Source organism: Panthera onca, chromosome B1 (genome assembly GCF_046562875.1).
Source record: "Panthera onca isolate mPanOnc1 chromosome B1, mPanOnc1 haplotype 2, whole genome shotgun sequence".
Lineage (NCBI taxonomy): Eukaryota > Metazoa > Chordata > Mammalia > Carnivora > Felidae > Panthera > Panthera onca.
The window spans coordinates 6600336-6628117 of NC_138342.1; the positions used below are offsets into that span (position 1 = coordinate 6600336).

At 49.2% G+C, this 27782-nt stretch overlaps 1 protein-coding gene and 1 long non-coding RNA gene across 3 annotated transcripts in view; one reads left to right on the forward strand and one right to left on the reverse strand.

Annotated features, from left to right (window-relative positions):
- Positions 1-21673, forward strand: LYAR (Ly1 antibody reactive). Of its 2 annotated transcripts, none has more exons than XM_060655447.3 (9): positions 1-157; positions 6018-6187; positions 7487-7601; positions 11904-12011; positions 12129-12212; positions 15566-15983; positions 16304-16390; positions 20537-20622; positions 21351-21673. In XM_060655447.3, the coding sequence occupies exons 2-9, from the start codon at positions 6066-6068 to the stop codon at positions 21483-21485; spliced, it is 1155 nt and encodes a 384-aa protein (XP_060511430.3). In that variant the 5' UTR covers positions 1-157; positions 6018-6065; the 3' UTR covers positions 21486-21673. The 2 variants fall into 2 exon arrangements, with proteins under 2 accessions (XP_060511430.3, XP_060511431.3); XM_060655448.3 differs by having other exon boundaries at positions 4-107.
- Positions 19105-27782, reverse strand: part of LOC132692723 (uncharacterized) — a 14983-nt gene continuing 6305 nt past the window's right edge. Inside the window, exon 3 of the long non-coding RNA XR_009616544.3 lies at positions 19105-19909. This is a non-coding gene — a long non-coding RNA (uncharacterized LOC132692723). The remainder of the gene's footprint in view (positions 19910-27782) is intronic.

The window sequence follows — 27782 nt, forward strand, 5'->3', positions numbered from 1 at the left end:
TGCCCCTGGAAGGTCTGGAGGGAGGCGGCTGCGGCGCCGGGCCGGCGGCTGCGTTTCCACGTGCTCTCCGCGGCCGGTTGAAACCGTTGGCGGGCTCGGGCTGAGAGGTGAGGGGCGGAGGCCCAGAGGTCCGGCCCAGGAGGCTGGGGCTCAGACGGTGAGCTGGGGAGGGGGCGGCGTGGCTGACGCCCGCGTTTCCACCATGAGAGCCCCTCCTTGGGCTTACCCTCGGAAGGAGGAGGCAGTCCATTCAGATCTCGTTCGTACTCTGGGGTCGGGGATGGGGGCCTGGACTTAGGAAGACCGATTCTTCTCGGTTCTAAAACAGAAAGGTCCCCTGCCCCTGGGCAAACCAAGACGATGGGCCACACGGGACTGGGCTTCTGCGTTGTTGCAGGTCGGGGACGGGGCCCCTGAGCCCTCTGGGGAGCTCTGTCCCTAAGGAGGAGGCCTTAGGGCATAGCGGTTGAGAGCACCGTCTTGGGGTCGCTGTAACTGCCTGGGAGTCCGGGTTTGCCGCTAACTGGATGTGTGACCTTCTGCAAGTTACCTAATCGTTTGGTGCCTCCGTTTCTTGGTCTGTCAAAAAGGAGTGTTAGAGAACCAAACTTAGTACTGTCGCAAGGATCACATGAGCACAAACATATTAACCACCTATGACAGGGCTTGGCACATGGTAGGTGACCAGTTAATGCCGGGATTTTCTGCAGCATCTACCTCTGGGGAGACAGGGGAGTGAGGTGGGGTGTACTTGCAAGGCTGACTTTCCTGCAGAGGGCCCACTTGGGACTTGTACCGGCACCCCCCAGTCCCCCGGTGCCTAGCATGGTGCCTGACACGTGGTAGGCTTCCGTAGACGTTGTCACAGCGGTGGAGGGGTGCTGGTGATGTGTGTGGGGAGGTAAGAGACATGGTTCCACTTCTCCCAGCCTCAGTTTGCTCATCTGTTAAGTGGAGATGGGTGTACTTGCCTCCTAGAGTGAATCATGGAGACGCTCATCAGCCCATGTTCAGGGGCCTAGGCAAGATGGTAAACAGTGTGTGCTCCCCTAGCCTTCCTTTGCATCATACCCTTGGTTTTTTGGAATTCTCCTAGAAGGGGCTCCCGGCCCCTTGTTCCACAGATTGGAGGACTTGAAGTTCAGAGGGGACAGTGACTTGTTTGAAGTCACAGGGCTCACGGGGAACTGTGCTGTGGTTGCCCCCAGGTGGGCTGTGCCCAGCGGTGATGGGGTTTAGGTCTGTGAGAGAATGCTTTAAGAATAGTGAATGTAGTTTTTGTAAAAATAAACAATATAAAAATGTAGAGGGAGGAAGGTTTCAAAAAGGACTCCAAATTCCAATTCCAGAACTAAATGTGAGGTCATTGTACCAGGGAACAGGGTGGTAGACTAGGCACCCATGGGGTGGGGAGCCAGAGGAGATGAGCGAACTTACGAAGACAGATGGGTGGGTTGAGGGTCATGTTTAAAGAGATGTGGGTTTCGGAGGGGACTGGGTGTAATAGCATCGACGGGCAAATCAGTAGGTCACAGCAAATACCCAAATTACCCAAATTGGGTAAGCACAAATCTTTCCTATCTTATTTTTCACACGATGCTCCAAGATAGATATTAGACCCGTTTTACAGATGAACAGAATCTAGGAAGTTAGGAAACCTTGAGGTCACTTTTCAGTGAGTTCATTTTTCTGAACCAGCACAGGCTCCAGTTCATCTCTCTGGCCCTGACTCTACCGAACATTCAGCAGAACGTGGCCACCATCCTGATAAGGGAGCTGAGGTGCCCCAAGTCCCTCACAAGTCCGCGTGCCCTTATTGTTGCTGCCTGCTACCCCTCCACTCCGCATCCGTTTCCAGTACCTGACATCCTCAGCTGTGACCCCGGTGGTAACCTTGCCCAGTGTGTGAGGATCTGGGAGTCCTTACGGTCCAGAATGGAAGGTCATTTGTGGAGCCTTTGATTTTTTTCTTTCTTTTTGGATGAGGGTCTCAAGGTCCCATGTGCCGAGTAACGGCCAAGCAAATGGCCAAAGACGCTGACAAGTCCGACAGGCCGGGCAGAAGCTTTGGACTTGTCTCAGGCTACCTCTGCCGCTTCCCGTGTCTCCGGCCTGATCACTTAGCCTCTCTGAGCCTCAGTTTTCGGTCACAGATGTTGGGGTGGTGGTATGATCAGACCTGTTCTGGAGGTGTTGGGTACAGTTGTGGCTGTAAATGTGAAATGATCGTATTCTGTAATTTGTCATCTTTCTCTTGGGTTTTGGCATGTGCTGAGAGCTCAGTAAATTGACCAGAGAGAGGAGCAGACAGCTAGAAGCACACCCAGGGCCCGGCCCCCTTGGGGAAGGCACCCAGGTATATGTGGATGCTGACGCATAGTTGGCATTGAGCACAGGTCTGCTGAAATGAATTACAGTGACTTACCTGGGGTGAGAACCCGAGCACGCTCGCAGCCAGTCCGGGAACACTGCCTTCTCTTCATGTGTCCACATTTCTAAAAGGAAGAGCACCGAGGATCTCTGTACTGGGACCTGGCCTTGGGCACAGTGCGCAGGAGAGCCAGACAGGGAAAAAGGGACTCTTAGGTCCGGCCCCCATGAAGCAAGCCATCTCTTCACACATGGGGCTAGACATTGAAATACATAATAACCGAGCCCTGCAGACAAGGTGTCCTAAACGTCTTAATGCAGCTTGTCCGGCTTTCCAAATTTCCAAAGTATAAGTGTTACAAATTTACCAAAAACGCCATTTGAAAGTTGACTTAAACTTCTTTCACGTTTATTTAGTTTTGTGAAGTTTGAAAGTAATTTTTTGTCTTCGGCGGTGACTGCTGTCTTCAGTTAGAGGGCCGGAATTTTCAGAAGGCATCTTTTTGTAAGTTTGTGGCACTTAACTGCTGCTGAGATTGTTAAGCGCAGGCAGACTTGGGACACCCTGGCTGCCATGCAGTTAGGATGGTTTGGAAATTGCTGTTCTTTGCAGTCCCCCCCCCCCCCACCCCCGTACGGACCCACCCAAGTGTTTACGGCACACAGGAGAGGTGTTCAGATGTGAGGCATCCTCAAGGTCCTTGGCTAGCGCTGGGGTGTCCTCAGGGCTCTATGTAAGGGAGGGGTAAGCTCCTTACAAACCTTATCTCATTAACAAGCGGGTGACCGCACGGGCCCCATTGCAGATCCAGTGTAAAAATGCAGCAATGGTCCTGAAAATCCTGAGGCGCTGAGAGACTGGGTTCTATTCTGCTTTTTTAAAAAAAATAACAGGTTTTAAAATGTGGACCTTTGCCACCAAAGACCAAATGAAAACGGTTGACGGGGTAATTTTCCAACGGACACGTGAGCAAATTCCAATCCTCTCCTGAATTGATGTTTACACCATGTGTGGCTAATCCCCAGAGGGATGACACGTTTTGCACAGATATTCCTGGCGTCTTTTTGGTCAACATCACTGGCTTCTTTCAGTGGTTACCTTTTGTTTCCAGCTGTCCTTCCCAGGCCTTTAATTCCTGACCTTCAGACTGAGTCTCCCAGTTGGATCTCAAAGCTGGTCGAAACCTTCTCTCGTCCCCTCTTCCCCCCGGATCGAGAAACAGAACAGACCTCTTCGCTCAAAGTCAGAAAGGTCTAGGCCACAGGTTTAGTTTGAGGTGGTATTTTTCATAGTTGGATCTCATAATGAAAGTATTTTTAAAATTTTCGGCAGATAATTTGGTTTAACACAGCTGCTTGTTCATTGCGGGTACAATGGCCGCCCGTTTCTTGGTGACTAACTAAGGATTCGCTCTTGTTCTTACACAAAGGTGCCCCCGCAGACTGTTGAGTAATCTGTTGGTTCTGGTTCTAGCCTTTGTTCTCCCTTGGGAGGCAGGGCGGCCCATCACTTGCCCGGCATTGTTTGAGCAGAGCCATCTGCTGTGTGCAGAATGCCGGGCTTGGAGGGAGCTGGCTCGTGGTTCACGTGACGTCAGCTCCCCAGGACTGGTGACTGGTTGACGGATGAGAAGATGGTCATCGTCGCCGCACGTCCCAGAACCACCACCACGTTTCCTCCGGACTCAGTGCTAGGCTGTGGCTGACCACATGCCCTCCCTTGCCAAGCTATACTGATGGCAAGCTGAGGAGGGGGACGCGGAGTGGGGACCTGTGTGTGTATGTAGCGTATCAGGCAAGGCTGATGTCCGACGGTGCCCACGGGGCAAGAGGCTTCCACGAGAGACGGCTGGGCCTTCGTAAACCCCGGGTGCAGCCAGGATGTACATTTCCATTCGAGGCCGGATGGAATGGAATTACCCTGCACCTTCCTTATGCGTGACCTCTCTGGCAGTGACCCAGAACATGGGAGTGGAGGGGAGAGAGTGATTATGTGCATGGGAATTCTCTGGGAATGCAGCCGCTCATCTGTGCTTAAGGATTTCTGTATGAGTCAAAGCGCACTGGTTTACTTGACCCTTACCTTCGCCTTTATAAGGAGGAGGAAGGTGCTGGGTCAAATAGTTGTCAGTATTTTTGCCGTGCAACTTACTTATAACCTAAAATGACAACACTCTAAAACTCTAGTGGTTAAAAAATTATGTAGCCGTGGAAAGTTACTGTGACTCCTATAACACTTTCAGATGAATTTGTGTTTTGTCAAGCACAATAGCCTCTCCATGAAATCTATAAATGGTAGTTACGTATTTGCACAGACATACTAAATCTTGAGGCAGTGCTTGGGACACGTGGGTGTGTGAATGCCCTCCGTTAATTCAGTGCCTAGCAGCTGGGACCCCTTGATATATAAGAAGGTTCTATAAGAACATATTCCATAAGAACGTTCCCCTTCTTCTTCTCCTCCTCCTCCTCCCCCTCCCCCTCCCCCTCCTCCCCCTCCTCCCCCTCCTCCCCCTCCTCCCCCTCCTCCCCCTCCTCCCCCTCCTCCCCTCCTCCTCCCCCTCCTCCCCCTCCCCCTCCCCCTCCTCATTCTCCTCATTCTTCTCCTCCTCATTCTTCTCTTCCTCCTCCTCCTCCTCCTCCTCCTCCTTCTTCTTCTCTTTCTCTTTCTCTTTCTCCTTCTCCTTCTTTTTCTTTTTAATCTTTACTTCTTTATTTTTGAGAGAGACAGCACAAATAAGAGGGGGGGCAGAGAGAGAGAGAAGGAAACACAGAATCCGAAGGAGGCTCCAGGCTCTGAGCTGTCAGCGCAGAGCCTGGTGCAGGGCTCAAACCCATGAACTGTGACATCATGACAGGAGTCAAAGTCGGATGCTTAACCAACTGAGGCACCCAGGCGCCCCTGTGGTTCCACTTGTTTATTGATCCAACAAGAAGTCATGTGAAAGAGGCCCCTCCCTCCCTCCCCTACTCCCTGTCCACTAAGACTGAGGGGCACATCCTCATATTTCAACATCTGGATACATAGTAATGCCTATATGAATGTTTCCTGTGCTCTCAGAAATTTTTAGACCCCTTCTCCATTTTCTAAACCTTCCTGAATTCCCTCCTATGTTTTTGTTGTGTTTGGTGATCTGGAATAATTTCCAGTTCACACCTAACAGCACAGGGATGGAGGGCAAGCCAGCTTAACATTATTAGGAACGGTAAGACATTTTAAGATGTTTTGCTTAATGCCCCCAAAACTCTTCCTCCCTGGAGCCAGCCTTCCAAATTTAAGTCCTCATCTGTTACTGTGTGACCTTAGGCAAGTTACTTCATCTCTCTGTTTCCATACCCGGTGTAAACTGTACACAATAATAGGCCTTCCCTCCCGGGGTTGCTATGAGGAGTAAATAAATTACTATGTGTAAAGCTCTCAGAACCGGCCTGGCACACGGTGAGGTAACTGGGCTTAACAGATGGTAATTACGACTTGACTTAGCCTTGTATGTGGATTGCTCGTCAACTTAGATTCTGTTCTTTGTAGCTATTTTCACGTGAAACTATGGTTGAAAAGTGAGCGGTAGGATTGTTTATTGGGAATGAATGCTTCAGATTACAATGATAATTATTTTTTCCATTCTTTTCATGTTCTCTTCGGACAGCGTTCTAAACCTAACTTGGATCGAGAATACGTAACCATTTAGCTAAAAATGGTATTTTTTACATGCAATGCATGTGGCGAATCTGTGAAGAAAGTGCAAGTGGAAAAGCACGTGGCCGTTTGCAGAAACTGTGAGTGCCTGTCTTGTATTGACTGCGGTAAAGATTTCTGGTAAGTTCTACCTAATTCATGTAGATCGTAGTAAAGACCCAGACCAGTCTGGGAAGCCCTGGGCCCCATGAGGCCTTAAAAAAAAAAAAATGGAGGCATATTGGAGCAAAGAAATTAAGAAAACAATTAAAAGTGCTCTGCAGCCTGTTTGCTCTCCAAGGACAATCCGAAGAGAAGACAGAGGGAGGGGCGAGGGTGTGGGGAGCATGTGGTCCGTCGGTGGCGCTCGGCGTTACCAGACCCTGAGAGGTGACCACCCAGAGTAAGGCTACAGGGGCATGGTGGGCTGGCCACATCGAAGGGGTGGATTAATGAACCAGAAACTGGTGGGGGCAGGGAGGAGAGACGGGGTCCCCCCGCACAAGCTCGCAGGTGATGGTAGGAGCGAGCCCCCGGCCCCCGGGTGCGTCTGGTACTTCCGCTGAGGGCTCTCTGGACAGGGGAGGACTTCGGGGGTGGGGGCAGGCCAGATTTTTCACTGGCTTCTCTCCTCTTTGGGGTGGGTCACGGGTCATTGTTTGCAGGTGGCTCCCCTCAGTCCTCGGTTGCCTCCCCTCCGCTTCGCAGGGTTTAGGTGCAAAGGTGGCTTTTGGTGCCTCTGCCTCAGTGTCCTGTGTGGTATTTCGATTGATATTTACTAGCAGTCCATTTTAATTTCATTCTCAAGCAGTGATTTTTTTCAAAAAAAATTTTTTTTTTGAAAACTGCTAAAGTCTTTGTTCATACCTAATCCTAGGGGGAAGCCTGACCTATAACACAGGGGAAAATGGTTTTTTCTCATTGAGAGACTTTGTCCCCAGACTGGTCCCAAACATTTCCCCGAGGGTCCCGTGGGGCTTCCAAGTGATTGTAAGAGACAGAATCAAGTTTCCTTGTGTTCTGAGACTTGGCAGTCTAGGACTTTTTAGTGACAAGATAGCACCATTTTACTTTAGCTTTTAACTTCTTGTACAACTAATTACTGATTGCCTACTGTATACCCAGGAAATCATACAGACTTTGTTATTTAAAATAAAGCCACCCTATTGCAGAGAATTATTTTTATTTCTTGTATTCTGCATATATTCACTTACGAGAAAAAAAAAAGTACTGCTTGTCAATTTGGTTTAAGACGTTTGTATCTGAAACGGGGTGGAAGGTTTGGCTGTGGGCTCTACAGGAGGACGGACAGTGCGCCTGCCCTGCCCGGAGGTTATAAACAGTAAAACCACATGGAGGGCAGAGGGTAGGAGCAGCATGTGAGCAGGAGCCTCCGCTTGGAGAGTGGGTCTGACTGTGGAACTTTGTATCGCTTTGAAGGGGTGACGACTACAAAAACCACGTGAAGTGCATCAGTGAAGAACAGAAGTATGGTGGCAAAGGTTATGAAGGTAAAACCCACAAAGGCGATATTAAGCAGCAGGCATGGATCCAGGTAAGGTCTTTCTCGTTCATCAGGTAGCTGCTTCTGACCTCTTCCACTTTCTTTGGAAGCCTGAGAATAAATGCACCGTACGTGCAGACAAGATGCACAAACATCGCGTCTTAGGACAGACGGAGGCGGAGCTGCTGGGCCTTGACAAAGAGTTCTTTATTTCTCTGTGGATACGGCTGCAGTGCGTTTGGTCTTTAATGCGTACATTCTGCGGATTTCTTGCAAAAATGTTTTAGAATTCTCACTTTCCCTTGGCTACGAAACGGAACAGAAGCTTTCTAATCTTCATCTGCTTCTAGGGATCGGCTTTTTATCACTCAAACCATGTTTTGCTCCGTCACGTCTGCCAGTCGTCAGAATTGGGCAAAACAAAGTTGTTTTCATGAAGAAAAGGAATTTTCTACTTGAAGCAAATGGAAACATGCACAGTAAAAATGGCAAGAGCAGCAAAGTCCCTAATTCACCGAGACGTATAGCTTCCAGGGTGTTACTCCCCATTCACAGAATAGTTAGGAGAAAGGATTCAGAACGGAAGGTAGGAGAAAGAAAAGACAAATGCCATCTTTGTGGAAATTCTCTACCCTCCTGGAAACTGGATACGTAGTAGTTGACTCCCTTCGATGATAGTTTAAATGTGAGTTTTCTGGTGTTCACTGGCTTACCGAGTTAGCAGACTCCTGGGAAGGGAAGTCTTCCCGTTCACAAAGGACTAATGACTGAGTCAGCCCAGTGCAGATACAGAAGCTGGTAAAACTGCTTATTTTAACTAAGATAGATCGGCTGGTGACCGTCAGCCTCACTTTGGGGCTCATACTGTATCTTAATCCTCCCCAGGAAGAGGTGACCTTCTAGGTCCTGAGCTTGAGGTACCTGGGTGTAGGAGTTACGTCAGGCTTGCATGACACCCTCTAAAGCAGGGCCAGCAAACGCCAGACAGCCCGATGCAGCCGCGCCCATTTGTTTCCATATGGTCTGTTGGTGCTGGGAGTTGCAGGGGCATCGTTGAGTAGTTGGGGCAGAAACTGGACGGTCTGCAAAGCCTAAAATCTTTATTACCTGGCTCTTTTCAGAAAAGGTTTGCTGACCCCTGCTGTACACTGTCAGGCTTCTGTGGCCGCACCGCCGTATTATGGGTCGAGTTCTCCTTCGGGTGCTGTCCGGGTCCACTGGTCCGCTAGCCGTCTGATTCCTCCCGGAACCCCTGGTTGACAGTGAAAACAGATGGGGAGCACTAAATGTGCTGCGCTGGCTGTTCTCCCATAGGGAAAAAGCCTCATAGGGAGTTTCCTTACACCCCTAAAGCCTTCAGTTTTAAAGACCAATTTTGGAATCCTGTCAGTGTTCCAAAACTGAGCATCCTTCTAGATGTCTCTGGGCTTACACACAGGGAGTGGATAGACGGGTCGGGGAAAGATCGGCCACTTGCTTGGGTCACGGCGTTTGCCACTAAACTTTGTCACCAGCGCCCTGTTCTGACCCACATGCCGCTCGGGCGGGTGCCCAGCCAGCTTCACTTCTTCCTCGTTCACGTTTGCGTCGTGGTCTTAATTTGTTTTCTGCCTGGGTGCCGAGAGAAGCTTTGTCCTGTCCTCATCTCGGTATCCTGTATCCATTTCTTCAGGTCTGTGTATATATAGCCTTAATTCTTTCCTAATGCAGGGACACCGTCCTGCGCTCTGTGTTTCATTCTCTTGGCTCATCGAGGACCGTTTTTCTTGTGTACGGTCACTTCCTTAACTTTAATAATTCTCTTTTTCCTCTGCCTTCAGTGATATTGCCATAAGCATCTTCTCAAGGTCGCTAATTTAGGTCTCATCCCTGTTCTGTTCCTGCTACTTCAGACCTTATTTATTAGATCTTCGTGTCTTGGTCCTCAAGTAATTTCCTGGTCTGGATAATATCCATTTTTGTCGGATTCTTTTGATCACTTGTGTATATTTTTTTCCAAGATTTTAGAAAATTGTGGTAAGTGGCAAGTTAAGCACGACATAGTTTACCATTTTAACCATTTTTAAGTACACAGTTGAGGACATTCACACTGTTGTGCAACCGTCACCGCCATCCATCGCCAGAACTTGTTCACCTTCCCAGACTGAAACTCCGTCCCCGTTAAATTAAACACGGACTCCTCATGTGCCCTCCGCCCCCAGCCCCTGGACCCTGCCATTCCGCTTTCTGCCTCTATGAATTTGACTGCTCTAGGGACTTCATATACGCAAAATCATGTAGCGTTTGTCCTTTTGTGACTGGCTTATTTCGCTGAGCACAGTGTCCTCCAGGTTCGTCAGTGTTGTGGCAGGGGTCAGAATGTCCTTCCCATTCAAGGTCGAGCAACATGCCGTTGTGTGGACGGACCACGTTGTGTTTATACGTCCATATGTTGGTGGACACTTGGGTTGCTTCAGCCTTTGGCTATTGTGAATAATGCTGCTGTGAACACGGATGTTCACATATCTGTTGGAGTCCCTGCTCTCAGTTCTCTTGGGCCGTGCACCCAGAAGTGGAATTGCTGGGTTTTTTAACTTTTTGAGGAACCGCTCTCCTGTTTTCCATACGGCCGCGCCATTTTACGCTCCCGCTAGCAGCACACAAGGTTCCGGTTCCTTCTCATACTCCCCAGCACTTTGCGGTTTTTTTGATAATAGGCGTCCAAGGGGGTATGACGGGGTGGTTTTGATTCGCATTTCCCTAGTGATAATGATGATAAGTATCTTTTCATGTGTTACTGGCCATGTGTACATCTTCTTTGGAGAAATGTCTATTCCCAGCCCTTTCCCCATTTTTTAATTTTTTTTTTTTAATGTTTGTTTGTTTTTGAGAGAGAGAGGGAGCGTGAGCGGGGCAGGGGCAGAGAGCAAGGGAGACAGGATCTGAAGTGGGCTCTGTGCTGACGGCAGAGAGCTCACCACAGGGCTCGAACTCATGAACCACAGATTATGACCTGAGCTGAAGTTGGATGCTTAACTGACAGAGTCACCCAGCACCCCAAGGTTGTTTGTTTCTCACTGTTGAGATGTAGGAGTTCTTTAAATATTCAGGATATTAATGCCTTATCAGATAAACGATTTGCAGATATTTTCTCCTGTTCTGTGAATTGCCTCTTCACTGTTGACAGTGTCTTTGATGTACAAAATTTTTTTAATTTTTATATAGTCCTGCTTTTTTGCTGTTGCTCTTTGTGCTTTTGGTGTCATGTACAAGAACAAGAAGTCATTGCCAAATCCACTGTCATGACACTTTACCCCTCTGTTTTCTTCTAAGGATTTTATGCTTTTAGCTCTTCAGGTTGGGTCTTTGATCCATTTTGAGTTAATATTTATGTGTAGTGTTAGGTAAGAGTTCAACTTCATTCTCTTCCGTGTGGATATCCGTTTGCCCCAGCACCATTTGTTGAAAAGACTGTTCTTACCCCACGGAATGGTCTTGCCACCCTTTTTGAAAACCATTTGCCCATATAGACGAGGTCTGTTTCTGGGCTCGCCACTGCATGGGCTGACATGCCCATCTTATGCCAGTGCCATGCTTTTTTTTGATTACTCTAGCTTTGAAATCAGAAAGAATGAGACCTCCAACTTTGTTCTTTTTCATGATTGTTGTAGCTATTTGGTGTCCCCTCAGATTCTATGTGAATTTTAGGATGGAGTTTTCTATTTATACAAACAAACAAACCAACCCAAATGTCAATTGGATCTTCATAGGGATTGCATTTAAATCTGTACCAGTCACTTTGGTTAGTATTGCCCTCTTAATATTAAGTCTTCCGATCTACAGACACGGGATGTCTTTCTATTTATTTGTGTCTTCTTTCATTTCTTTCAGTGTTTTATAGTTTCCAGTGTACAAGTCTTTCAGCCCCTTAATGATTAAGTTTTTTAAGGACTTTATTGTTTTTGATGCTATTGTAAATGGAATTGTTTTCTCAGTTTCCTTCTCAGCTTGTTGGTGTATGACATCTAGACCTGAATTTTCAAGTGTGGATTTTGAGTCCTATGGTGGCTAAATTTGTTGGTCCTCCTGGGATCTTTAGTGGAATCTTCAGTGTGTTCTACATGTCAGATGAAATCATCTGTGAACAGAGATGGTTTTCCTTCTTCTTTTCTAACCTGGATGCCTTTATTTCTTTTTCTTGCCTAATTGCTCAGGCTAGCACTTCTGGCACTATGGTGAACGCGTAAGCATAGACATGAATACAAAATCTGGCCTTGAACTGCAAAACCTCTAGCCATAGAAGGACACTTAACCTGGCTTTCGTGAAACTCTTGTGCCAGTTGTTTATTACTTGTTTTATTTTCCTTTTTATAGAAAATTAATGAATTAATAAAAAGACCCAACGTGAGCCCCAAAGTGAGGGAACTTTTAGAGCAAATTAGTGGTTTTGACAACGTTCCCAGGAAAAAGGCGAAATTTCAGGTATGGATGGGATATGCCTTCCCTGGATGGAGGGGATGGCGTGGCCCAGTGACTGAGCCTGCGGGCACCTGTCAGAACGGGACAAGTCAGGTTTTTTTGTGTGTCTGTTCCTTACAGAACTGGATGAAGAACAGTTTAAAAGTTCATAATGAGTCCATTCTGGAGCAGGTGTGGAGTATCTTTTCTGAAGCTTCTGGCAACGTAAGTCAGATCTAATTTCAGATTTGTAGTGTGGCAAAAATGATTGGTAATAATGAATGGGAATGTCTTATTTTTGGAGGTCAAGACAGCCTTCTTTTTCAGAGAGCCTCTTTGTGCCTTCATTTATGGGAAAGAATAAACTGAATGCACTGCAGAGAAGATTTCCTTATTGTGCAGAGAAAGGTATTTAATCCAATGTTTGATAATGGTACCGGCTAACGTGAAATGGCTTGCTTAGAAATCAGGCAGTGGGATGTACAGGAAGGAGCAGGAACTTGGGGTGTCTGACAGACCTGGTTTGAATCCCTGCTGTGCTGTTGGCCAAACGTTTGATCTTGGGCACTTTATTTAACCTCTCTGAGCCTCCGTTTCCCAGTCTTAAAAGAAAAGAAGACTTAAAGAAGTCCAACTCATGCACCGATTTGGGACTTAGTGACTGATCTCGTGCTGGGCCCTGAACAAACACCGTAAAATAGCTCAGGCAGTGACACAGCCAGGAAGAAAAATAAACCGTGAGGACATAGGGAGTGACTGGGGGTTCCTTTAGGCGAGGGGTTCACAGAAGGCGCCATACATGCATTAAAGCAGCCGAGGCTCTGGAAGCATCCCTCCTCGTGCCCGGGCTTCGTGGGCATCCGATGCGCGTCTGTCTCCTTCCTTCTGTGGAGTGGGAATCCCTCTGGCGTAATCATCCGCCGCCTGTCAGGTTCCATCTGAGAGACCCCTCGGTGTGGAGCACATGCAGAGTCTTGGTCTGATACCGTGTGGCCTCCTTTTGGTGACGTTGTTAATTAAAAACATTTCCCCATTAGTTCACCTGCACCTTGCTCCTCTTTGGAGCCTCTACCCCATCTGTAGACTGAAATCAGTAGCAGTTTTCAAAAACAACAATGGGGTTTTCCCTTTTTTTTTTTCCCAAGTAGGCTGCACACCCATCGTGGGGCTTGAACCCACGACCCCGAGACCAAGAGTTGTGTGCTCCACCAACTGAGCCAGCCAGGTGCCCCCGACAGTGGGGTTTTCTGACCATCTTTTATTCTATTCACCGTGCCAGGAGTTGACTGACTTATAGAGAGAACAGTTTGGGCAGCAAATTGGAATAAACGGTGAAACTATCCTGTCGTGGCTCTTCCAGAACAGACAGATTGGGCCTTTGGAATCTCATAAGCAGTCGTGTATGTGCCAGCTTTGCTCAGGGGCCCCGCTGAGCTTCTCTGCGGTCTTCTAGTACGTGTGCTGCCGGAGCACGCCCTGTGACCAGTCGTTTGATTAGCGTTTCGGTGGTACTGTTTTTTAAGGATTATTTCCATTATTTTAAGTAAGAATCAAAGATTTGGGATTACTTCGTTCACTGCAGAGTTTTTTTTTTTAAAGTTGTTTCTGATTTCCCTTTCGAAGCTGTGAACATATTAAGTCAATGAATAATCAGTGCGCAGCCCGTGGCCAACTGAGCTCTGTAAAACACGGCTTTTGTTTTGCCTCTGCCCTGTGACCTTCACGGCACAACCCAGTGTGAGTGGTGCGGACGGCTCTGTGGCCCCGTCCGTACACACCTCTGGTGTTCATCCCTCCCGTTACTATGTGCTGGGCATCCAGCCGGAGGCCCTGGATTCTCTGCTCCTGGTGGGGGGGGATTTCCTGTGCCCCAGGACAGCGTGCCTGGTCCCCGCGCACACAGCTGTAACGAGGCCAAAGTCTTGCCCTCACAGAGCTGTGTTCCAGTGCGGGACAGATGATGGCGTATGCAGGTCCCGGCCCTGATGGCAGGACAGGGCGCGGAAGCCCTAGGAGAAACGGTAGGCGAGAGGAGGGGCTCTGTTAGGAAAGAGGGTCGGTGCAGGTGTCTCTGAGGAGAGCCTGGAACGAAGCAGAATATGGGCAATGAGTTTGTCTACCCATCACCGAGTAGCTGCCAGATGGGGTGCGTGTGTCCCTCTCCCTGGGTGCGGAGGGGAGGCCCCAGCTAGAGACTTGGTCTGAACGGGGCCGAAGGCGGGTTGAGGCGTGTGGCTCTCAGTGGTCATAACAGTGCCTTCCCATAAGCTAGGAAGGAAATTGTAGGCTAGGAGTCAGGCGACTTGGGCCGCTTCTTCCTCCTGACTTTGTTCCTGAGCCCACTGCCTGCCTTCGTGCCATGCGCCTGGCCTGGCTGGTGTCTCTGACCTGCTGGGGAAACGCAGACGCTGTGCTCTCAGCCCGGAGTTGAGCACTGAGTGAGGCGTGACCTTTGTAGAGCGTCTGTACTTGAGCGAAAGCCAGTCCTTGTTTTGGCTCAGTTTGGGGGACAGTAGCTCCCTCCTTGAGACCTACTGTCCCAGATGAAGGAGACTGGAGGTGACTGGTCTGTCACCTGGCTGGTAACTAACGGAGATGGGTCTTGGGCGCTGACATCCGGTGGTTCCCGCCGCACCCGAAGCAGCCCCATCCAGACGCATTAGGACTCACCAGAAGCTCAGGACATTGCTGGGGTCATCCTTGAGAAGGGGCTGACATAGAGACCAGCACAGATTCAGGGTCAGGGAGTGCAGCCGGCAGTGGCACTCATTTTGCTGGGGTCGTTGTTCTCAGTCGGATCTGTGCACTGGCTTGAATAAGGTAGAGTGTGGCTTGTGGTTCCCTAGCTTTCTGTGGCTCCCTGTGCCCCATGCTTCCCACTCTGCGGGTCCACACTCCATCCAGGTGTCCCACATCCCTTCCTCAAGGGCAGTTCCTCTGTTCTCAGTGAGTAGATTGTGCTGGTCCAGTGCTCCAGAGTTTACAGAACCTTTCCTGGAAGTGGCTTATTTAAGCATCCTCGGTCTGCTCGTCCTTACTCAGCACCGTGAGCTGCTAAGCACATGACATAACTTTCCGTTTTATTCGCCCATGAACCATATGACTTTCATTCCACTACCTTTCATTTTATCAGTGAGGAAGTTGGTTCGGAGCAGATAAATAACTTGCCCTGAGTCACCCGGCTCGGAATTAACAGAGCTGGTGCTCGAACCCAGGTCTGCAGATGCATAAATCCAGTGGTTTCCGCCACACCAATGTGCTCATCTTCTATCAGAAAGGTGGAGAGTGAGCCAAAGTTAAAGGTCTAGCTTAAGTGACATAAGGATTCTTCACTTTCCCAGCGGAAGGAAAATGTCTATGAAATGCAGGGTGGGGTGTGGGCTCGGGGGGAAGGTTTTTTTTCCCATTTGATATGTTTACTGCTACGTTTTAGCTCTTGGCGGGGGAGGCGGTCACAGTAAAATGGTAAGTAGTAGACATTTTTCTTGGAACGGTTTGCTCAGTAGATACCTGCTAATGACGTGCACGAATGTCCGGAATGAGTATTTATGTGTCTCTCGGTTTTGCTTAATAATAAGGAACCGGTCAGTAAGGGGCAGGACCGACAGCCACTCAAGCAAGGGGCCAACCCGCCCGGCGCAGAACTTTCCACGAAGGTTCCAGCCTCCCAGACAAATGACACCCCGGAAAAGCAAGCAGAGGTGAAGAAGAATAAAAGAGAAAGGAAGGAAGAAAGGCAGAAGAATAGAAAAAAAGAGAAGAAAGAACTAAAATTAGAAGGCCACCAGGAGAATTCAAGGGGTCAGAAGCCTAAGAAGCGCAAAACAGGGCAAGAGCGAGAGGCCGATCAGGAGGCTGGAGGGCAGGCCCCGGGCTCTGCAGGGGAGAAGAGCCAGAGCGAGGGGGGCAAGGCCAAGGGGGCGGCGGACGGAGCCAGAGACGCCAAGGAGGAGCCGACGAAGCCGCCGCCCGGGAAGAGAAAGAAGCACGTGGACGGTACGTGGCTGGCGTTTGCTCTGGGCTCTGGTACAAGGGTCGGAAAGCAGTGAATTTGCGTCAGACCTCGCGTTTGGAACAAGTAAGGCAAAGAGCGTAAGCTTTGGGATCGGGCCAACCCGGGCGCAGGTGACGGCACCCGTCCACTCGCCGTGTGCTCACCTGACCCCGAGGTGGAGAAGCCCGCGGTGCTGGGTGCCTGGGGAGCGGGTCCTCCTGGCGGATGCACCGGGCCTGGCCGTGCGTGGCGTTCATTAAATGGCAGCCGCTGTCATAAATGCAAAATCTTGTTCTCGCGTTTACTCTTTCTACTTTCCTAGATGAAGCAGATACTAAGAAGAAAAAGAGGAAGCTCTCAGGACATTCTGAGGGTGGAGAACCGGAAAACCATGGGGCTCCTGCAAAAGGTATCGCCGCCATCCTTTGGAGACGTCTGCCCTTGAGGGTGTGGGGGGAGGAGGTGACCCGGGGCCTTCAGGCGGATCATCCCCTCCGGAGGCACGGGGAGGGGTGGCTCCAGAGGGGAGAAAGGAGCTGTGTGAGCCACTCCGCAGCGTCTGTCTAGCTCTAAGGGGAAGATGGTCTGGACTGGAAACCCATTCTCTTTGGAACTGCAGATACACCCAGCACGGCTTTCTGGGACCTCGTTCCCTTTCCCTGCTTCCCTCCCCCCTGCCCCTCATTACTCTCCCGGAAGTACCCGCCACACTTAGCTGCCCCGCCCCCCACCTCCTCTTGTTCCCAGGGTCTCTGTCTCCCTCAGTGTGTCCCTGTCAGAATCCAATTCCTGGCCTTTAAAGGTCCCCTCAAACGCTGCCTCCTCCACAGAGCTGCCCCCACTTCCTCCGGCCTGAAGCATTCCCTGGGGCCCTGCTGATGCAGAACAGACTCGAGGACTCACCCGGGAGGGGAGGCTTTACTAATGGGGGTTCAGTAACTGCCTGAGCTGGGTTACACCTCTTTGCCTGGATCCCCCCCATTCCCAAATTGGGCTGCATGAGGCCTTTTTTTTTTAATTTGTTTTGAGAGGATAGTAGATTCACATGCAGTTGTAAGAAATTATAATAGAGACCTATGGATACACGCCCTTTGCCCAGCTTCCTGCTAGGGCCACAGCGGGCACAACTATCCTGTCTCCACAGGGTGCTGACGCTGACCCAGTCAGGAGACCGACGTTTCCATCACCACAGGGAGCCCTCTGTGGGCCCTTTTATAGCCATGCCCTTACCCGCCACCCCGCCTGCCCCCCACAATCACTAATCCGTTCACCATTTCTGTACTTCTGTAGTTTCAGAACGTTACCTTACCTAAGTGGCATCATCTAGTATGTGAATTCTTGAGATTACCACTTTTCCCTCAGCATTATTCTCTGGAGACGCATCCAGGTGGCTGCATGTGTTGGTAATCCAGTCCCTCTGCTGTTCAGTAAGCCCGTGGCGTGGACGTACCCCCGTTCGTCTGACCACTCCTCTCTTGAAGGCCCAGCCTCCACTTGCTATAAATAAGCTGCTGTCAGCATTTACGTACAGGTTTTCATGTGAACGCACATCACTTTTGTGGAAGAAACGTCCAGGAGTGCAATTGCCGTGTGGTGTGGTGACTGCGTGTTTGGCTTTTAAAGAAACCGCCAACTTTTTCTAGAGTGGCCGTACCATTTTATAATCGCCCCAGCGGTGTGTGCCTCACCCAGTTTTCCCACATCTCCGCCAGGGTCTGGTGGTGGTACTTTGTTGTTGTTGTTTTTTGTTGTTGTTGTTAGCTATCCTGATAGGCATGTGGTAATAGCTCGGGTGATTTTGTTTATCCCTAATGATGTTGAGTATCTTTTCCTGTACTTATTCGCCATCTGTATATCTCTTGATATTGAAACGTCTGTTCACGTTTTTTGCTTATTTTCGAATTGGATTTTCTTTTTTACTGTTAACTTTTGAGAGTTCTTTATGTATTCTATTCTAAATACTAATCTTTTGTGGGATGTGGGGTTTGCAAGGTTTTTTTTCCCCTTCAGTCTATAGCTTTCTTATCCTCTTGACAATCTTTTATAGAACAGATTTTTTTCATTTTGATTTAGTTTAATTTGTCCATTTTCCCTTTAATAGGTCATGCTTTTGGTGCCAAATCTGAGAACTCTTTGCTTAACCCTAGATCCCCAAGAGTTTTTTTCCTGGGTTTTTTTTCTAAATGTTTTACAGTTTAACATTTTACTCTTGATCTTAAGCCCGTGATCCATTTTGAGTTGATTTTTATGTAACGAATGAGACTTAGTACAAGGTTCATTTTTGTGCCCATCAGTGTGCTATTATTCCGGCACCGTTTGCTGAGAAGGCCCTCACTGAATCACTTTTGTACCTTCGTCAGAAATCAGTTGTGCATATTTGTGTAGTTCTGGGTTCTTGATTCTGTTTCGTTTGCCTGTATGTGTGCCCCCTACCAACACAGTCTCGATCGCTTTAACTCTATCTGAAGTCTTGAAACTGGGCAGGCTTTATTCTTTGTCAGAATTAAGTTTTAGAATAATCTTGTTGAGATCTACAAAAACTCTTCCTGTGATTATATAGAATATGTATGATTTTGTAGATTTCCTTGGGATTTTCTTTAGAGGTAATCACGTCATCTTCAAAAAGGGGCAGTTTTATTTCTTCCTCTCGGATCCATAGCACTGCTCTTTCCTTGCCTTGTCTTCTTGCATTGGCAAGAATTTCCACCACAGTGTTGAGTAAAAGTGATGAGAGCAGACAGCCTTGCTCTGTGCCTGATCGAAAGAAACATTATATCTTTCACTTTAAGTCACGTTAATTGGAGGTTTTTGGTGGATGCTCTTTATCTAAAGTTGAAGGAGTTCCCCTGTATCCCTATTTTTCTAAGAGTTTTTATCATGAATGTGTTGAGTTTTGTCACACACGTTTTCTACATTGATTGATGTAATTGTTTTTTTTCATTAGCAATTAATGTGAATTGCACTGATTGATGTTTAAATATCGAACCAGCCTTTCATCCCCAGAATAAACCCACTTTCTTGTGGTGTATAATTTTCTTATGTGTTACCTAACTGCTAGATTCTACTTACTAATATTTTGGTAGGTATACTGATGTCTGTATTCATGAGGGATACTGGTCTGTAGTTTTCTTAATGTTCTTTTTTTTTTTTTCTTTTGGTTTTCTCTTGCTCAGACTGTGTAATTTCTATTGTTTTATCTTCCGGTTGACTGATTCTTTCCTCTCCCCTCTCCGTTCTGTCCGTCCACTGAGCTTTTCAGTTCAGCTACCATATTTTTCATTGCTAAAATTTCCTTTTGGTTCTTTATGTCTTCTTCTTTTTTTTTTTTTTTTTTTTTTTTGGCTGAGTGTTTCTATTCTTGTTCTGAGTGTACACATAATTGCTTACTGAAGTACTTTCATTTTGGAATGATGAATGGTTTTCACTTGGCACCTGGACATTTTCGCAGGTTAGAAGATTCTGGGTCTTAGTTCAACTTCTTTTAACTGGCTCTTCCTCACGTGACTTGGCAGGGGAAGCGGGGGCAAGACCTCACTACAGCAGGTGGGAGGGAAGACCAGGCTGCCCACCTGACCTCCGCTGGCACCTGAAGGAGGCACTCCTTGCTAGTGCAGGTGGGGTGGGAGTTCTGGCTCCCCCCGTGGTCACCACTGACCGCGGCCACGGCCTTGTTACCAGCCGGCATGGATGAAAGTCCCGATTTCCTACTCGGCCTTCTTTGACGCCTTCCCTCATCACGGCCTTGAGGGTGGGAGCCACGAACTTCTTCTGAGGTGTTTAGCTGGAGGAGAGTGGGGACTGTGGAGGAGTTGTGTCTCGGTGGGCTGTTCCTTTCTTGGCCTTTCGCTGAGGAGGATCACGCTCTTGTTGGGGCTTCCTTTGTTGGCTTTCCAGGTTGCCAGCTTCTTGAGCTCCAAATCTGGGATCTCTGGAGCAAAAAAGAAAACACAGGGAGCTCACTACCAGGTCACTCCTCAAGTCTCGAGGCCCCTACCCGGTCCGCCTTTTTGCCCTCTTTCAGAGTCGTCTTAGGTTTGTCTGACTAGACTTCCGGGGGTTTGGCTGTTCTCAGCAGACAGAACAGGCAAAAGTACACCTGCTGCATCTTTCCGGAAGCAAGTCCCCTAGATGAGCCTTGAGCCTGCAAGATAGCCGGTGTCACAGCCCGTGTCTGTGGCTGTCCTCTGCCGTCCGAGGCTGAGCTGCCTTTGTTCCTCTATGTCTTGCTCACCATGCTTGGCCAGCCCCGTGATCTTGGCGGACCCTCAGGGACACTTGTGAGTTCATCGGACACAGCCGTGCCTTTTTACAGGCACCTGTAAAGCTGATGGTACTTGGGATGCCCACTTGACCCGCTCACTCTGAGAGCGAGTCCTGAAGGGGAGTCAGGCTTGTAGGCCACTGCGAGCGGACAGGTCCAGCACCTGCTACGCGGTACGGTCAGGGTCATTAGTTCATTTCCCGGATGGCAAATATGTGTCGCCCACATGGTTGCTTTATCCCTCTGGCGGTACACCGAAATAAAATGTTTTACGTATTATTCTTCATATTGTAGGTAAATTCAACTGGAAGGGAACTATTAAAGCAGTTCTGAAACAGGCCCCGGACAACGAAGTAGCAATCAAAAAGCTAAGGAAAAAGGTATGGTGCACAGACGCAGGTGCAGAAGCTGGGGACAGCCACTTCTTTATTTCAGGATGTACAATTCTTGGTTTTCCTAATCTAAAACACTACAGATGTGGATCTCAGTGATTTTCCAGCTGCTCAGTAGCCCCTCGGGACTGGCGGGGGGCGGGAATTGGACCCCATCCCATCGCACTTCCTTAGCCTAAACGGTGCCTGTGTTAAATTTGGGAATTACTATTCTTTTTTTTTTTAATTTTTTTTTTTTAAACGCTTATTTTTATTTTTGAGACAGAGAGAGACAGAGCATGAACAGGGGAGTGTCAGAGAGAGGGAGACACAGAATCCGAAATAGGCTCCAGGCTCTGAGCTGTCAGCACAGAGCCCGATGCGGGATTTGAACTCACGGACCGCGAGATCATGAGCTGAGCCGAAGTCGGCTGCTCAACCGACAGCCACCCAGGCGCCCCTGGGAATTACTGTTCTTGCTGTCTTGCCGTCGTTTGCTTATTCCAGAGCGGTGGTTCCTCTGTGTTTGCTTTTAACTTTGTGTCGACGTGTGACAGGCTGCACGTGCGGGTGCTGCGCGAACAGCTGCGCGAACCCACGAGCAGGACACACCCGTGTCACCGGCACCTGCGTTTCTTTTCTGTTTTACTGTTGGCCTAGTTCTGGGTTAAAGGAAGAACTTTGAGGTACATTTTCAGGACACATCACCCACTTGATGACTGTTTCTCCCCGTGAAGGTTTTAGCTCAGTATTACACAGTGACAGAGGAACACCACAGATCGGAAGAGGAGCTCCTGACCATCTTTAACAAGAAGATCAGCAAGAACCCCACCTTCAAGTTAGTAAAGGACAAAGTCAAGCTTTTGAAATGAACATTTTTCTACTTAAAAATTGAATCCATTCTGTTGATTTTTTTTCACTGCTGTTTCTAAAACATGTAATGAGTTACAACAACTCCAATATTGCTTTTTCAAAGCTGTATTTTTAAGTTACAGAAAAAGTCTATTTTTGGTAGAACTTTTATGAGAAAATAAAATATATTCTTATCCAAAATTCAAAACCTGTGGTGGTGAAAATTATTGTACTTTAAAAAATATTCTTGGGGCGCCTGGGTGGCTCAGTTGGTTGAGCGTCTGACTCTTGACTTGGGCTCAGGTCACAATCCCAGGGTAGTGGGTTCGAGCCCCGCATTGAGCTCTGTGCCGACAGCAGGGAGCCTACTTGGGATTCTCTCTCTCTCTCCCTCTCTCTCTGCCCCTCCTGCACTTTCTTTCTCGCAAAGCAAAGAAACTTTAAAAAAAAAAGCAGAAGCAGCAGAGCAGAAATTAACCTCCATGTCTGGTTCTATCCAGTTACACATGCTTAAAAAAACAAATGCTTTTATGTGGTGGAAATCTTTTAAAAATGTGACAAGCCAAAAACAATTACTACTAAACTAAAAAGTATTTAATTGCAGCGCTTCTCTACATTTTTAATTAGAGGTTTTTGTGTGTTTATTGTGTTGTTAAAACATGTAAGTTAACAGTATCTCGTCCAGAAATGATCACAACTACAGTCTTCAGTATTTGGCCTGTCCGCACCGTGGCCCTGTCCCTCTTCAGCCCGAGACAGACTGGGAGCATGGCCTGTGACCACATGCAGGGAAATCACTCACTTGACCCGGAACCCATCACTTAGCTGTGTCGCTGTCCCGGGGCTCCGAGCGGATCGCGATGCTTTCAGAGATGGTATTCTGAGGCCCAGTGTGCTGTGCTGGAGGAGAGCTGTGTTGTGCCTCTTGCTGATACTTGAGCAGGCTTTGCCCACAAGTCCCTTAAAAGCTGGCGAGCGTGGTCCCTTTAGCCAGGGTTACATTTGTCGTTAATCCCTCCTACTGCAGGAGAGAGCAAGGATGGAATGTGGAACCGTCTCACAAGGCTTAGGAGGGGAGGATAAACAGGAAGAGGGGCCAAAAAGGCAGACAGATGCAGTCTGAGCCTCTGAGTCCCCGGATGAGCGAGAGGAGTCTGCTTGTCTCCTGGACTCGCTTGGTCCTTTGATAGTTAACCTCTCTGGACTTCACTTTCTCCATCTAGACAGTGAGGATGCTGAAGGTTCCTCTTGGGCTGTGAATGAATGAACTCATTTATGTAAAGTACACAGCACCTTGCCTGAAGCCAGCAGATACATTCCTGTTGGGGTTATTGGTAACAAGTTTTGAGCCATGAGAAGCTTTAGATGTTCTGGAGAGCATAGGAGAAAGTGGGAAAGTGAGGCATGACCTAGGCCACATTCTCAAGGACAGAGCAGAGCCCAGCCTTGACTCCTGAGTGCAGCCCAGGACACTTCCTGCTCCTGTCCTCCCCGTGCGCAGTGGGGGGCGCAGCGCGAACCTACTCCCCAGAGTCCCACGTTGAAGTGCAAACTCCACAGTACTTCAAGGTCTGTGCTGATGTTTATTTTCCGTCAGTTTTACCAGGATGCATTTAAGGCAAACTTGGACAAACGTGACAAAATGAACTAAAACCCATGCCATGGGAGGGTCCTCATTTCTGTCACCTTTGTCAGCTGTTACCCAAGGTTCTCCGGTTAGGACTGGCTGGCAGCACAGGGCAGTGATGGGGCTGGCTGCTGTTCCGGAAGGCTAGCACGGTGCCCGTGCACCAGGGCCGGAGGAGGTGACCTCAGTTCCCTCGAGCTCCACGAGGATGAAGCCAGCCGTTCCGATTCTGATGGTCCGTGTCACGGAGAGAGGTCTTTATTGCAGACCGTGCAGCTGGCGGTGGGAAGGGCTCCCCAAATGCGCAGCAGTTGTGCCCATGGGTCTGGCTACAAACACAGTCCGCAGACCATTCCCGAGGTCCCTGCGCAGGGACCACCCTTTGGTTTGGGCAGCTGCCTGCCTGACCTGGGCTCACACAATATTGGAGCCCCAGGGACTTTAGAAACGGATCTAATGATATTTGTGTCTGGCTCTACCCCTTCACTGTGTCCAAGTCGAGTGTTACGTTTGCATTCTACCAGATTCTTGCCTGTGTCCACATGGGTCTGCCGGGTCTGGCCCTCGGGTATCCCCAAACCTACCAGGGTTGCATTTTGGCACACTGTGGTTTTCGAATCTGACGCCTGCCTTCCTGGCCTGCCTGGCGTTGGTCAGCTGTGTGCACAGCCGTTTTCCATGATGCTGCTTACCAGCAGGATTTGGGAGAAGATGGGCTGTATCTTCTAAGATGCATGACTGTCCCGGGCTGGGCCCTCCTTAACGTCAGGCACTCTAGGCATCTTGCGGTCAGGCGAGGAACGTGGGCTGACGCAGCAGCCAGAGAATAAAGAAAGCAGCCGCTGAGGGCAGAGGGGCATTTGTGTGGAGAACGTTTAAAAACAGCCAAATCACTCCGGTTTCTCCACACTGGCTTTGCTTCAGGTGAGCACGGGTGGCTTGCTGTCGTGGTGCAAGAAAGTGACCCCTCTGAGGAGAGGGGCTTCCAGGGACCCCATTCCTAGTTCTCTGTTTAGACCCGCCTCACAGGGTGCTTCTGAGAATACGCTGCTAGAAGTCAAGGTTAATAGCCTTTTTACGGGCCTGCAGACTTTCACGGATATCTTTGAGAAGCTCTCATCTTTCTAAACATAAAGTTTCTCTTTCAAAGTTAAAATTTGAGCTGCCCAGTTCCCACTGAAACAATTTACTTGGAGAATCTCACTAGCCTGTAATTACCTGTCTTTCTCCAAAACAGATCTCTAGGAATTGGCGGGGGTGGTGGGGGGAGGAAGCAGTCTTTGATACAGATTGTTGGTTTTTGGATAGCACTTTTGCAGCTGAATGAGGGAGGTGTTCAGAGATCAGAGATTTTATCCAATTCCTTTCCATCAAGGGAAAGCTATGGAGACTGCATCTCCCTTCTTTACTCCACCGCTGAAAACTGATCCTCCTGGCTGGTGGTATTCTTTTTTGTCCAGACCAAGCTGGACTCCAGCACTAAGTAGGCAACTGTACGTTGTTGACTTGTGCCTGGATACAGAACCGTGACACCACAGCGCTCTTAAGATTGTAACGTCCTCCCTTGTGGAAGGAAATGAGGTCAATTACTAGACGCGTCCAAGGTAAGAGAAAAGGCATAGTCTACACATTTACCTGTCCTTTGTGGTTACTGGAGCTCAGCACGGACTCAGCCTTTACCCCTTCTTCCAACCGAGCTTTCAAGAGATGGCTAAAAGAGGCCTTCTACGTTTCTTTTCTAGGCAGTGAGCCCAAGAGGGCACGTTCTATTTCACATTTGATAGGTAACAGAGAGCGTGCCTCTGTGCCACTCTCGATGTCAGAAGAGGAAATCTGACAAGCCCGTGGCGGGATTTCACATTTAAAGGGATTCTGTTGGGGGACGTTGTCTTGCGTGCACTGATGCTTTTCCTCACAAATGCGTTTGGACCTGAATCCTCCCGTTAGCCCCGGTGCCTACGGTTCTGCACCTCTTGTCACTGAAACCGTGATAGGCCATAGGGACTAAGGGGGTAATTCCAGAGGGCCCACCCTGGGCCAGGCTCTGTGCTGGCTCTAGGGACGGGGAGACGAACAGCCTCGAGGCAAGCCTGGTAAAATGTCCCGAGGGTGTACTGGTATACTGGATGTGGGCCTGGGGTGGGGGGCCCGCTGGAGTGGTTCTGGAACTTGCTGTATTAGGTGGTCTTTCTCCTCCTGCCACTGCCCCTGCTGTCACCTGCAGGCTCCCACCCCCACCCGGGGGGGAGGCAGCATGAGGTGACAGCTGTCAGCGGGGCTCCCTGTGTCGGAGTCCGACCTGCGCTGAATCCGACTTTGTGTCTTACTAGCCAAGGGCCCCTCTTGGGCGGGTTATTTGGCCTCTGAATCTCGGGGGTTTCACCTGCTGTACTGACCTCCCCGGGTAGACAGAGTGGAGTTAAAATACCGCACACAGGTGTCTGGCACATAGTAGGTGTCCGCAAATACTTCCTCTTTGAGTACCCGAAGGTTCGCCAAGGCTGGTCCGACGCTCTGGCTCTGGGAGACGGGCCCCATCCTCCAGGCGCCTGGCCTTTTGCTGCACGAAGTGACCGGGCCCGGCAGGAAGAGCCACAGCGGCCAAACCAGGGAGCACGGCCGCGAGACGAGCGAATCTGCTTCAGTTCTCAAGTGACGCTCTGGTTTACGATGCACGTGTCAACATTTTCCAGGACACAGATGCGATCATAAAACTGCCCAACAAACCTAGATGAGTGAATGATTTTAACGTAAGCTTTCCACTAAAGTATATATATGGAAAGGTATAAAAATCTAAATCCCAATCAATTTCACAAAGTGCAGGCACCCGAGCCGTGACTGCCCAACTCAAAGAGACAGACTATTTAGCCCGAGGGCAGCCACATCCTTACTTCTGGCGGCATGGATCGGCCAGGCCTGGTTTTGAACTTTATGTAAAAGGAATCACACGGCGGCACGTGGCCTTTTGTGTCTGGCTTCCTTCGTCCAACATTCCGTGAGATTCGCCACATTGCCTTGTAGTAGGAGTTTGCGCCGGCTTTGTGATGCACAGCATCGCTCCATCCTTCTGCTGATGCCACACTCTGCTGTCCCCCGTCGAAATCGGCATCCTCTCTAAGGCTCCGGGTGCAGACACAGTACTTCCTCCTTTCTGCTGGGATCACGGACTCGTCGGGTGCGTGCCACCCTGACGACGCGCAGCCCGGCGCTTTTCCAGGATGCTTTCACCGGTTTCCACGGCCTCCCTCAGTGGATGAGGGTACGTGAGTTGGCTTTGCCCGAAAGCGCACCGAGGTCTGGCACCTTGCAAACTTCCATCTCTGTGTCTCTCTTCTCCAAACGGCTCTGTTATCCCGTGCTGTTAAGTAAAGCCCCTGGGGGTCACCGCCAGATTATCACGCTGTAGAGAACGACATCTCCAAGTTCTCACAGCAGACTGGTCTTGAGTGAGGTCACGGCGGCACAGCAGTTTCTGCCTCTTACAGAATCTACCACTGCCCTCTTAGCATTTACAGAAACTCAAGATCTTGCTCAGCCCGCTTATTAGGTTTTCCAACTTCTGCAATTTGGGCTCAGACCCGCCTTCTAACTCTCTGTCTTGGGTACAAAGCAGTCACATCCACTGGTGGCAAGAGAAGTTTCTTTGTTTTGAGTGCAAAGCTCGGCCCAGCTGTTTTGTTACGGGATCCAGGAAAGCTTTATTTAATTCCTTCCCTTTGGTATAAATGACTGAACTGCCCTTCTGGTAGTTTAAGTTGTAATTGCTGAGTAAATACATGTGTCAGAGTTGAAAGGTCAGACGTGGCTCGGAAGGTCAGGCCTTTGTTTTGGCCACAGAGCGGGTATTGTGAGCTCCTGAAACATTACCTTTGCTGCTCTGCCTTCCTGGTGACCTCGGGCCGAATTGGGCTGCAGGCTCGCGGTGGCCCATATATTAGATTTCCCCACCGTAGATCAAAGGTAGGTAAAGCCTCAGCTCCCCTGGGTAGTTTCCAAGAGCACTGCTCTGGGGACCCGGCATCGAGTTTGCGTCAGGATGTTAATGGTAACGTTATAGGGTAGCCCTGCTCTGACCAATTTCATCCTGAACAGAGAGCTATTTTATAGCTAAAATGGAAATGGCGATCCCTCTTCCAGGTGTCAGAAGAAAAAAACAAACAAAAAAAAAAGGCAACAAAACGTTTTCAATTTTAAGATGTCTCTGCCTAAAAAATCTTAAGCCTCTTGGCTTTTGTCACCATGCACGCGATTCTAGCTCAGATGCTAGGAGAGTGGGTGGAAACTTTTACCGCGCTCGGCTATTTTGCACCTAATTCATCCACGTCATGATATTCCACGAAAGCACCTGGCATCCCACGATCTGAGAGAAGTCTCTGGGACTGTTCAATGGTTGAACAGTTGAAAGAGTCTGAGAATCGTGGGTTAAGGAGACCGGGGGTTCCAAACCACTGTCACGACCGCAGGCACCGATCTCGAGGGCCCCCGGTGCCCGGCTGTGTCCGCACCTGGTACCAGGTCTCCTTCCAGCCTCGTCAGAGCCCCGGGGGCTGTGATTCGTGATGTGGCCTCGCAAAAGGTGCTCCCCACCCGCTCTCCACCGCCAATCTTGGAAGGCTGGAGTTTCCTCCCTCTTGTTTGGTCTAACGCGAGGATTCCTCAGGGGCCGTGGCCGTGGTGTTGGGGGTGATGC

Bases quoted from the DNA above. Each gene is read 5' to 3' on its own strand.
- LYAR (XM_060655447.3), top strand. From the start codon at position 6,066: ATGGTATTTTTTACATGCAATGCATGTGGCGAATCTGTGAAGAAAGTG. The intron at 15,984-16,303 runs GTACGTGGCTGG...CTACTTTCCTAG, and splicing joins GAGAAAGAAGCACGTGGACG to ATGAAGCAGATACTAAGAAG. The intron at 16,391-20,536 runs GTATCGCCGCCA...TTCATATTGTAG, and splicing joins CCATGGGGCTCCTGCAAAAG to GTAAATTCAACTGGAAGGGA.